The sequence below is a fragment of the Mustela erminea genome, chromosome 8 (assembly GCF_009829155.1).
Source record: "Mustela erminea isolate mMusErm1 chromosome 8, mMusErm1.Pri, whole genome shotgun sequence".
In the NCBI taxonomy this organism is placed as follows: Eukaryota; Metazoa; Chordata; class Mammalia; order Carnivora; family Mustelidae; genus Mustela; species Mustela erminea.
In genome coordinates this window covers 107,115,993-107,128,433 of record NC_045621.1, presented here as the reverse complement: position 1 = coordinate 107,128,433, position 12,441 = coordinate 107,115,993, and the positions used below count along the sequence as shown (strand labels likewise).

The 12,441-nt window shown below is 42.9% G+C and overlaps 1 protein-coding gene across 2 annotated transcripts in view; it reads right to left on the bottom strand.

The window, feature by feature from the left end:
• CNTNAP5 (contactin associated protein family member 5) overlaps window positions 1-11,040 on the bottom strand; it is an 825,683-nt gene extending 814,643 nt beyond the window's left edge. For both annotated transcript variants that reach the window (XM_032353926.1, XM_032353927.1), the window contains exon 1: window positions 10,552-11,040. In XM_032353926.1, the coding sequence (XP_032209817.1) occupies window positions 10,552-10,633 (82 nt within the window). In that variant the 5' untranslated portion in view covers window positions 10,634-11,040. The remainder of the gene's footprint in view (window positions 1-10,551) is intronic.
• Window positions 11,041-12,441: the final 1,401 nt, after the last annotated feature.

Genomic DNA, 12,441 nt, shown 5'->3' with positions numbered 1-12,441 from the left:
TCTTTTAATATCCTAGTGAGCTCAGCCTGTCTCCAATCAGAAAGAATCTGCCCCTGTTGACCCCAATCCTGTAACCTGGCAGAGCTCATTCACTCAAAGGTAAACCTCATGCAAGTGGCAGAATATTGGGGTGCAGCCTAGACCTGGAGCAGGCCAGGCAGACTGCTTGCCCACAGCCCCTACAAACAGCTCCTTTTCTGTTCATTTCATAGGCTTGTGGGTTTCTTTTCTTCCTATGAATTGATAAGCCCTTCTCACCTCCCATTATTGATTAATCGTAATGTGCAGCTCACAGAACTGTCATAGCTGATGGCAAAGGAAGCTGCCGTTCCAGGAGAGACAAGGCAGTTGTTCTCCTTCACATAGGAACCCTGGAAGGCAGATGCAGGGAGAGAAGCTAAAAAGCTCAGACCTGAGCCTCCGGGTGTATGCGGCCCTCTGCCATGGGTTAAGTGAATCAACTTTGCCCATCAATTTTTAATTGGAGATCTTGAGAAGCTATTTTTTATCGTAATATAAACATGGCTATAATGTAGAGCAGAATGCAAATGTGTCTGAGGCTTAAGACACAAATTCAAGAAATTACATGCTTCAGTGGCTACTTGAGGAGGAACTGAGAATCTCCTGGGTTTTCCTGCACTTTATTTATTTATTTATTTATTATGTATGTGTGTCTTTATTTAGTTCTTTATTTACTGTGGTGAGTGGCACTTCAAAGGAAAAGTCTGAAAAGTGTTAGCATCAGCCATAACACATAAAGAGGAGTCATTTAGTATTTGCTGATTGAGACAGGCTGAGTGGAGGAAGAGAGGCAGCGACAGGGAGAGATCTGAGAAAGGAGGAGGGAAAGAGCAGAAGGGAGAGATGGGACAAGGGAAAGAAAAAGAAGGAGCCTCAGGAAGCAGCGGCGTTGGGGCAAAGGGGAAGAAACACTGAAGACAAGGAAGCAGCGAGAAAAGATCTGGGACTAGGAAAGGCTGCTTACGAAATTGATCAAAAGGGGTGGGGGGCTCAGTGGGTTAAGCCTCTGCCTTCGGCTCGGGTCATGATCCCAGGGTCCTGGGATCGATCACCCCATCAGGCTCTCTGCTCAGCAGGGAGCCTGCTTCCCCTCTCTTTCTGCCTGCTGCTCGGCCTACTTGTGATCTCTCTGTCACATAAATAAAATCTTAAAAAAAAAAAGAAAAGAAAAGAAATTGATCAAGAATAGAGCAGAGGGGCTACAGGACCATAGTACCATCTTGTTGTGAAGAGATACTATTAGCTTTTGTGGTTGTTTCTGGGGCTTTGTGGACAGCAATCCTAATAGTCCATCAGCGAACAATCAATAAACAAAAGGCTTTAGGAATGCACACAAAAATGAATGCACAGCACGCATTTCATAAACATTTTTTGAATCAATGAATGAATGAATGATTCACTTGAAAATGGAAGAAGCACTTACAATACACCAATCATTGTACCAGTACCTGATTTTTAACTCAACAGCAATAAGAGCATGTCTATTATTTGTTCACCCAGTGCAGGCTTCAGCAGTGCGCGAGAAGAACAGCTCCCAAACTCTTGCCTGAGCCTCCTGCTTCAGACATGGGAAAGCTTCACACGTAATCCTGCCCCAGTTCACTGGCTTTTCTCAAGGTCTAATCAAGGACACTTCTCCCATCATGCTGACAATATCTGCGAGGGTCTCATCACTGTCCTGGAAATGTGCTCCTTATTTTTCTAGATAAACACCCATTCTACTGTCTTAGAAGGCTCCCTTTGTGAGCTTTTTAGCGAGCATGTTCACTGGCCACAGCCCAGAAGCAGTGGTCATACCCTGACAGAGTTCAGGAATCAAGTGAGGAATCCAGACAGGCATGTTTTTGTCAGGTGGAGACAGATTCTGCCCACAGTCCTCTTGACACTGGAGTTAAAATGAGAACAAGTTTCCATCTGCCTGGGCAATCACTCAGCTCTCTGCTCGCCCAAATGAAGGGAGAGTGAGCTCTTCAACCTTTGCTTGAGAATGGAAACACTTTTGCCCTAATATGTATCATAACTGATGACCTACACCCTTCCACTCTCCTTCAACTACCTCCCTGTTGCCCACCTGCTTGGAATATGGAGGATCCTGCGCAAAATCAGAAGTTGGCAACACTTGTCTTAGACACCGTGAACATCCCTATTATTTGCCCTTCTCCCACTCAGAATAGTCTCTTCGTCTCCTTCAGGTACCCAGCATTTTCTCTGCCAATAAATTTTTGTTTGTTTGAGAGGTCTGTTCCTCTCAGTCAAGAATAGTTCAGATACACAGGCATCCCTATATTTTCTCTCCGGTGGGGGGGGGGGGGGGAGGGCGCTTTGTGTCTTAAGGCTTATCTCCATGCACTGAAAGTCTTTCCCTCATATTTACAAATTCAGAGCACTGATGGAGTTGGCGGAAGAGTTGTTTGGGGACAGATGGGTAGGGGGTGTTAGAATCAAGTGGGCTTTCCCAAGTGTCCTGTGGGTGGCAGATCCCTGTCAGGCCTACCCTTAGAATAGGCCTTGATGGGAGGCTTCATCACATTTGGTGACTGTGCCCACGTAGTTTATAACAAGGAAACACTTGAATCCAACAGACTTTTTTTTTTTTTTCTCCCGTCCTCTGACATCTGAACACAATCATGAACACAGGGAAGAGCCAGTGATAATACCAAAAATACCTGGCCACATGACGGGGAGAGGAGTGGGAAAGGGAGGAAGAGAAAGCAAGAGACGGGGAGAGAGGGATGGGGCAGGGGGCAGAGCAAGAAAGAACTGAACATGTATATTCAGCAAACAGTGGCCTAGACTAACACCTACAAGCATCTGTCTGTTAGGCGAATTTCTTTAAACTGCTATTTGCCTTGGATTGTCTTCAAAGGGATATTTCTGCTTCCAAAGGTGGATGGTTAAAAATAAAATACATCATGAGTGTGTTTTGGCATTTCCCTTTCGTTCCCCCCCCCATCTTCAACATTACTGTTGTCATCCTTTAAAACTCAATCAATGCAGCTGATCCAGTGAACAGATGGCATTAATCAACCCCCAAGAATATGCACAAAAGCAATTAGAAATGTAGAGACTTGGAATTTATGCCAGCAAATCAATTACCAATGATAGCAAATCAACGTGGCACACCCAGCTTCCCTTTGTTTCTCTTTCCAAAGAGCAACCACTGGTAGGAGGAGTGATCCCTGGTTTACCCCCTGCCAGAAGGGGATCAAGAACAGAAACACTGAGGTTTAATTACACACTTCTTAATGACTAGTTCTCACTCTGCTGACAAAAATTGGTGTAATTTACAGACTAGAGGATGCATCAGAATGATGGATACAGACAGCATATGCTATATAGTGTCATGCAAATATGAAATATACTGCTCTGAGAATATGGTCGTTTGGTATTCCCAGAGAAGAACTTCATTTCAGAGAACAGAGCACCTTCTCTAGCATCTATGGCTCTCATTTGTCAAAAACAATGGGAGCAGCAATAGCATACATTTTAACCACAAATCTGGCCCTTCTGTGAGTTTACTAGTTTATATACCCCTGGTTTCAATGTACTTGGCCATTATTTTCTTTCTGGTTCTTTGTGACCTTTGCAGATTCTGAAACATCCTTCTTCAGGCTCTTACCACTTGATAATAAGCTTATCACTTATTGTGATAAGCTAAGCTCTCAACTAGTTTTCTTGCTGCTAGTGTTGGCCTGGGCCAGTCTACCCCTCACGTGGTGATTTTTTTTAAAACAAGTATCTGACTATGTATTATCTAATTACATATACAGAATCCTTCAGTGAAGCTTCATAGCTTGACAGTAAAAACAAGACCCCCCACACTTACCAATTTCCCTCATTTCTTTTTTCTTTTTTTGAAAGATTTGATTTATTTATTTGAGAGAGAGAGAAAGAGACAGAGTGAATGAGAGCGATAGAAAGCAAGAGAGAGCATAAGAGGGAGGAGGGTCAGAGGGAGAAGCAGACTCCAGCCTGAAACAGGACTGGATCCTGGGACTCAAGGATCACCACCTGAGCTGAAGGTAGTCTCCCAAACAACTGAGCCACCCAGGCGCCCCCTCATTTCTTTTTCTAGCCCTCTCCCTATAGGCCACTCCCGCAAGTAGTCCCTACAACAGGTCTCACCCTTAAGCCTCCACAAAAAAAAAGCCAGTGAGAACCTCTCCCCATTTCTGCAGTGAGTGAAGTCCGACTTTGTTCAAGTCTCACCTTCCATCTCACTCCCCTGCCTTGATACCCCAGCCAGTGTGAGATGCTCATTTGGTGCCTCATATTACACTTGGCACTTACCTATTCTACAACATTTATCACATTGATGTGATTAAAGATTTATTTTTCTGGTTGTCCATGTTCAAAGTTCCTTGAGATCATGGACAGTTCTTCTGATTTATCTCTATTTCTCCTGTTTCTAGAAAAACTTGAGTTTAGTAAGGAGAGCCTTTAGTTGGGAGACACTTCTTCAGTAAGTTTTTCAAATGAGTAGCACACATGAAGTATTAACACTGAATCTTCCAACCACAGCTTAGAGAGAGGATATCAGAGGCTCAGGATAGTGTTATCGAGGTCATGTTGTCGGCTTGCAATAAAATATAATCTTTCCAGTAATTTAGTACAAATGCCCTATAAAACAACATTTAAACTTTTCTTTTCTATGCTGAATGCTGGGCCATGAAGAAAGATTTTTTATAGCTATATATTTGTGTACTTTCAGCTCTATAGGAAATGTTCATTAAAACTGCAAAAGCAAGTTAATAAAATTAGATCAAACTTGGTTCTGAGGTCAGATCTTCTTAGCATTTCTAGAACAATAATAAGTAATACTTGCCAGTTAAAAATAAAATAAACCAAATAAATTTAAGACTCTAGCAACAGGGCCATAGAAAGATTATTTTTGTTTACAAATTAAACTTCTTAGTTAGAAACCATTCACTACTTCTCTCATCCACTCATTCACCTAATGTTTTATGTGTTGAATAGAGACATTGAAATGAAATAAGATAATCAGGGAGCTTTGCAACTACTCAAGAAGACAAGGATTCTAAGAAAGTGCTATGGAAATATACTAAGTCATACATAGGGGCATTTGGCCCAGTGTGGGGAAAGCCTGTGTGTGTGTGTGTGTGTGTGTGTAACTGGGAGAAAATTAGGATGTGTAAAAACTAGAAAAGGGTAACTAGATCAAACAGATAGCACACACAAACAAACGCAAGGGAGATGCAGGACAGCATGGCTTGTTTGTAAAATGTGGAGTTCCCAAATTGGAAATTAGGGGACAGGGCAGGAACCGTGGACATGCAGTTTAGACCATTAGGTAGGGCTAGATTAGAAGAGCCCTGTGCAGGGAGAAGGAGCGCATATCTACTATTTAATTAAGACATTTCGTCTGATTCTAGAGACTGAGAAGACATGATGCCAACAGAGGTAGATTTCATGGTAGCTTGTGTGTGGTCACAAGTCTTCATCAAGGCTATGCCCTTCCCCATCCAGTTTCTTATTAAAACTTGTAAAATAAAATTAAAGCGTCTGATGATCATACAAATATGTGGCCTCTTATTTTTGACCATTGTGATATTAGGCATTTTGCATCAAATCTACATTCCAATTTTTGTGTGTTTTGTTTTGTTTTGATAAGGTATAACTCAGGTGTTGGCTCTGGTGGAAAATGTTACCTTCCTGCCCTTTGCTATGGATAGAGCTACAGAGACTAACCATAGGGATCACAAGGCAACTTGCCAGCTCACACACAGCCCCCAACTGAATGCATGGGAATTAATTTCGTATCTTGCAGACTCTGATCTTTGGAGACAGACAGAGGTCCAGATCCTGATTTTTTTTCTTTTTCCATAGGATCATACCTTTATGATCCTGGGGAAATTATTAACTTCTATTAACCTTAAATTTACTCATCTGTAAACTGAATTTAATAAAGTCTACCTAGCTGCAATGCCTTGCCAAATTATGTGCCCACGGCATATGAAGTGAGAGATACAATTATTGGGAGTTATTAGGAATTAAAACCCTATTATGTTGTTATTCTAAATATAATTGCTTAACAATTTAGAATATGACCATCCCAGAAGTATCCAAATGGAATGACCAGTAAGTGGGTAACATCAGTAAAGACATAAATACATTAGGACTAGATAGGACCTTAATCACCGTATGATCCAATTCTTTCAATTAATCCACAACAATCATTGGGATCAGTCAATGACCTCCTCAAGGACACTTTCCGGAAAGTGTCAAGAGTTTTGATGAATGAAGACAGCTTCCCTTAGGTATTAAAAATGCCACTACTAGCTCCAAATGAGTACACTGAATCTTCAAAACAAAGGTCCAGTGAGTGCATGACTATTGTATTATGATCTTTGTGGTAACTAGACCCTCTCCCCACCCTCCTAACTAGTGAGGATAATTAGCTTTGTATATAGACAAGGCATATTTCAGCAGAGTTCCGGCATACAAACTGAAGGGCTTTGGATCACCAACTAATGCTTTTAGGAACATTTCAAATGGTATCATAAATCTTCGTTTTGTAACAAATGAGCACTGAAAAGTAAAGAGATGTAGGTAAGCAGAACTGGGTCCTATTAAAGAAAGATGAAGAAACTGGGAAGAGCAGGAAAAAAGAAAGAAAGAAAACTTCAATTTAGAGAATAGGGCTGGAGTGATGTCATTCTAATGGAAGCTAATTCTCTCATATTTCTGTACCCTGGTATGGACATTGCTTTTCTAGTTTTTCATTTACATGTTCCAATAGTGGAAATATGAATCTGGTTTGGAGATGTGGGCTCTGAGGGATTGAAGAGAAAGAGAGTTCACATGGATTGTCAAAGACAAGCCTATTCAACCATGGGAAAATCTTTAGGACTCTCTTCCAAATGAGCATTCTAGTGCTTCCTTCACTTCTGCTGACTATAATTGTCAGAAAAGTATACCGCAAACACTTCCCTGCTGAAAAAAAGTCAGCCTGGTATTTGTTTATTTATAATATTACCTATTGATTGGGTTTGTGCATAAGCTTCAGATAACTCAAGAAATATTGCATTCTCTTTATTTAAAGATGTTTATGACTATGATTGACATCCTTTTATATTTTACATGAGGTTCTTTCTGTGATGAAAGGCATCATCATAGAATAAAGAGTTTCTGATTTCTTTCTCAAGGCTGTTATCTCTGTGAATGGTATGTAGCACCGAACAGTTAAGATGCTTGGAGATCCAAGTGACTCATTAGGTTAAAATTAAGGCAGTCATAATCACATAACATCTGAATATTGGCAAAAATAAAGTGAAGAGAGACCCTTGTAAGTATCCTGCATTGCTCTTATCTTCTGAATGCAATTTCTTGCATTATCATAGTCTTTCCACATAATTAATATTTGAAGAATCTCCTTAGTAAAATACTGAACTGCCGTTCTGTTTGGGAGAAGATACATATCTCAGTTGCTATTTTATATCCAAGCCTGTGAGCATGGCAAAGTTGCATAAGTGGACAACATTCGATGTGTTAGCTGTGGCATAACCAGGGCTAAAATCCATGAGCATTTCAAACTCCTAGTTTCACTTGAACCAGCTATCCTCAAGTTACATTGTTTCTTCTTGTGCCAAAGGAGTTGATATCACATGTAAAATGGTTTTTCATTTAACAGTGGCCTATCATAGCTACATTCGAAATTAACTAATTCCCTCAGGGTAAACCCAAAGGAAATGTTGTAGCTACTTAATATCCTGAAAATCTGGAATGGGGGAATTTCCACAGTTTTTATTACTGGTTGGTAATTATGTTCTCTGCACAGATTCATAATACCTATTCTGTAGCTGGCCTTCTAACCTGACTTTATTTTAATTTTGTTTAATTAGAAACTTACAAAATCCATAATGGGTAAGCATTCATTTCTCTCTTACAGACAAATGCCCAAGTTTTGGTCAGATTATAAGAAAATTAAACACACACATACATATACATTCTACATGCAACAGTAATAACAACACACTATTTTTAGAATAATACAAACAATTAAAAGTTGTTTTTATTTGAACAAAGGTCACAGGTATACTTAGATACCACGGAGCATGTTGCATAAATAACTCATGTTTAGGGATACTTTCACAAATGACATAAAATGTTATCTCAAAAAATAAAAATCTTGAAAAAAAATTCTCCAAGTAATCTGTATACTTATACAAATTGACTATTTGAAGGAGATTTATCTTCTTCAATACAGGCATATAAATGTTCATGGATTGTAGATAAATAGTAAATCAAAGCCCTAAATTTAATGGATAAAGTATGTGGACAATTGAAGTCGGGAAGAATTGTGGAATGCTAATGTTTTTCTCTTAGAGGTTCTGCATCACTGTTTCTGAAGATGACCGAGATAAACTGAGTTGAGAAGTAATTTTCTGCTGCCATGCTACTGAACTAATACATTTTGTTCACCATAATAAAAAAACATTCATCATTATTCTTTAAGAACACTGACCCTAAAATATTTAGCAAGTAGCATGCATTCAATTGAATTGTTGATTGGAAATAAGAAAATTAAACTGTCACTGATGAAATACTAAAGCTCATTACCACAAAGTTTCATTTGAAATGTTAAGAATTAGCTTTATTGCTGCATCAGTAATGATAAGCATGAGTCTTAAATCCACACCATTTAGGCTTTATGAGCATTATTAAAACATATTAACCATAATTCAGTTAATTTACACAAACTGGATTCTACAATTTATTTATTTCCTTGCTCTTAAGAAAAGGTGCTACATAAGGAAGCCCCAACCATATTCCTGTAGGGTATGTTCTATCTATTTTACCCTTATTCCTCGCCCCACCTTTATGGATCTTCAAAATATTCACTATTTCCAGATAGGTAAATGTGCTAACGGAAAAACAGCTCTTTTGCAGCTATACCTTTGCATCATTAGGACAATACTGACCTCTAGTGTTTTAGGAGGTAGAGAGGCTAGCTCAGCACCATGCCTAACTTCCTCTAACTAAACCGCTTAGATGTTTTTCTAAAGCACCATGGGAACAATTTCACTTAAGAGGAGGAGGAGGAAGAGGAGGAGGAGGGGGAGGGGAAGTGGGGAGAGGTGAGGAGGAGGAAGAGAAAAGAAACATCAGATTCTAACCTTGTCCTACCTCTTATCTGAAATTATTTCTATACTAAGTCCCTCTGGCTCCTCCCTTTTAGAGAGGTTGACCTCACTCCTTTAGAATAGAAACTTTAATACAATCTTAATAAGACATTACCACTAACGATGGATTCTGAACCTCCAAAACTTCCAATCACAGAAACACTGGCTCTTTTTTGGACCATTTTCACTAAACAACATTTGTCTAATTTTCTTCCCTTGAGGAGCAACTCTGGGTTGAGTATGAGTATCTCTTACACAAGGTCCTCTTGAACCTGAGTGTGGGAAGTGATGTAGAGGGACTCACAAGTACTAAGTAGTCTTTCTATCTTTCTCTTAAAATGGTGTTATGTTCTAGTACAGTTAAGCATTTCAGAGGTTCCTGGGAGTTGGGAGGTAGCAGGCAGAGGAGCAAGCCCAGAAACTCAAGGAACCTTGGTAAAACATCTCTGGAAAAAACACAGATGGCTTAATTGCGTTCTTTCTCATTTAGGAGTTTCCAAGCTGGAAAAACTTCCCTCTCTCTGCCTAGAGAGGCAGCTGAGCAATTGAGCTTGAACCTCTGATGGCTCTAGCGATTTATTCAACTTTGACGAACTGGGTTCTTTAAATACACAGTGCAGGTGGTGGATCCCCAGGTGTCCAGCCTTCCTGCCTGTCAAATTAAATGCCCTGCACTTGCTGAGGTTAGAGCTTGGACGACAGAGTGTACACTTAGTGCATACTCATTATGTGTTCTTTGGCACAAAGATTTTGGGGGTGGAGTGTGCATCAAAGCTCTTCCTCCTGTAACAGGGGCAGCCATTGATCTTGTGGTTTGACTACATTGGGCCATGACTCTTAGGCCAAAACTCCCAATCCTATTAAACCGATGCCTATTGGTTGCAGGATACCCCAACTGAAGCCTCCTGCCTACGGGAGAGCTGAAAGCCATGTCTAGTGAGGTACTGGGTATATTGCAAATCCCAGACAGCCGCATTCAGAGATGAGCCACTGTCACCGAGTGCGGTGGCTGGGAGCATCTCTATCTCTGGAAGCTCAGCCTTCAGTGCATACAATCCGAACCCGGGGCCCTTCTCCGGAAAAGCTTTGGCGGAGACCAGGCAGGCGAAGAACAGGGACCTGGCGTGAGGCACGGGGAAGAGAAACCTTCCCTTCTCCCCCGAACTTTGCGATTCGGGAAAAAGGGCAGGAAATTCAGCGGGGCTGGCTCATCCGAGCTCTGCTAACTTTTGGGATGGTTTGAGTGCTAGAACCACACCAATCAGCACTTCCCCCCTTCTTCTCTGTTCAGGGCAGTCACAATTGAACATGCTTGGACAGCTGAGTGTGTCTCCCCAACGCTGGCGTTTCCCATCTCACCTACCCGCCCCCAGCTCCTGGTACTCACAATTTGTCGCTGTTAATCCTAAATGCCACAAGCCGGAGAACAGCAAAGTGAAAACGCTGGTCAGCCTTGGTACAGAATCCATTTCCCCCGAGTAAGCGGTCCCTCCCAATCGAATCCCAAATTCGCAGGCGCCAGCCGCGGCTTCTTCTGCTGCTCGCTCGCTCTCTCCCTCTCTCTCTCTCCCTCTCTTCGGCACCGCCTGACCCCCTCCCACCCCCCCTAGGAGAGGCACTCGCGGCTTCACTCCATCCCGTGTCCAGACGCTCCACCGAAAAGGTAGCGGGTTCTGCCTCTGAGCTGCGGCTGAAGCTACGGTCCCCGCAACTGCCGCTTGCTGTACTCGCCCTCCTCGCCCGCCTCTTCCTCTTCTCCCCCTCCTTAAAGGTGCAAATCCAAACCCCGCTGCAACACGAGGCGCAGAGCCCGGCAGACAGCCCCTGCACCTCGGCCGCCGGCGCTGGGATCTGCACCCGGGCCGGCCGCTCCTTATAGGCGAGCGAGGCGCGCGGTACCGCCCCCGGCCAGGCCCGCCCCGCGCTCTCCTATAAGAGCGGTCTGGGCGGGTCCTCTGCGCGCTCCGGCGCCCTGGCTCCAGGCCCCGCGCCGCGGCGGTGCGCTCCGGCGGCCGGGGTGGGGGTCGCTCTCCCGCGGGCGCGCCTCGATCCCCTCCCTGCGCTACCCTTCCTCTGCCTCCCCACCCGCCCTCGATGGGGGGTGCAGCGAAGGCATTTCAACCAGGTTTTCCAAGAACATTGCTGTCCGAGTGATGCTGAAAGGAGTTGGAAGACAGAACGCATCAGCCAGAGCGAATTTCCCATGGAAAGCTTGGCAACGAGCTAACGAGATGCCTTTTTTTTTTTGAGAGGAGAGGGAAGACTTGAATTACTAAATGATGAGCGATTTTCAACCCCGTGTTTATTTCCTACTAGGCCGATGGGTATTGATGATATTGGGATTTCTGGTTTAACTGTTGGACGTTACAGCCGAGTCCCTGGTCTTCGACCCCGCGCCCCACTGCGTCGCTCGCACTTTCAGGGCGACCACATCCACACTTCGCTCTTAGCTGTTAGCATGTAGCTTGGGTCGAGTACTGCAAGGTGTTCAGGGCTTTACGTTCCCCAGAGAGGGAGAGAAAAATTCGGTCTCTCAGTGACAAATGATGGGAGTCAGGCTGGGGGTCCTGGCTGGCTTCTAAGATTGGAGATCTGGGCCCGCCTTCACCCCCCACCCCCCCACCCCCGCCATGGAAGGATTAAAATTTAAAAGGGGGTAAAGAGTAGTTCTGGTTCCTTCCTAGAAGCTTCCTGTTGGAAATTCTGGTTCTCTCTTTGGCTTCTAGTTTACATCTGGGGATTCTCCTGCTTTACCATAAATCAATTTTATTTTGTTTTTATTGGAAGCTGTCAGAGAGCTGTCAAACCTTAACAAAATGAGGGACCATAATGATTTCTCCTACGTGAAGCTTAAAATTAAGTTGGGGTAGAGTCACTTCAGAGGAAGTGGATGTCTCCTCTTCCCCCCACCCCCACCCCCCTTCCCCAGGCAGCAGCAGCGCCCAGGCAGACTTATTTCACATTATAGATTCCTGACAATAACCTTTGGTCTTCCCCTATCAAATGAACAGGGAATAGCAGATTGAGTTGGGTTTCATGCAGCTTCTGCATGAATCCTGAGGTTAATATGTGGTTTTGGTTAGGACTGGACTCGCTGCACTGGAATACTAAAAGGTAATTTGAATGACAATTGGATTTGTGACACCAATATTTTATCAAAGAAAGAATTCTGTCACTTAAAATGACCCTCTTGTCTGTAAACTCCCCCTCCTCCCCTTCTTCTCCTTCTTCTTCTTCTTCAAGATTTTATTTATTTGAGAAAGAGAGAGCACCATTG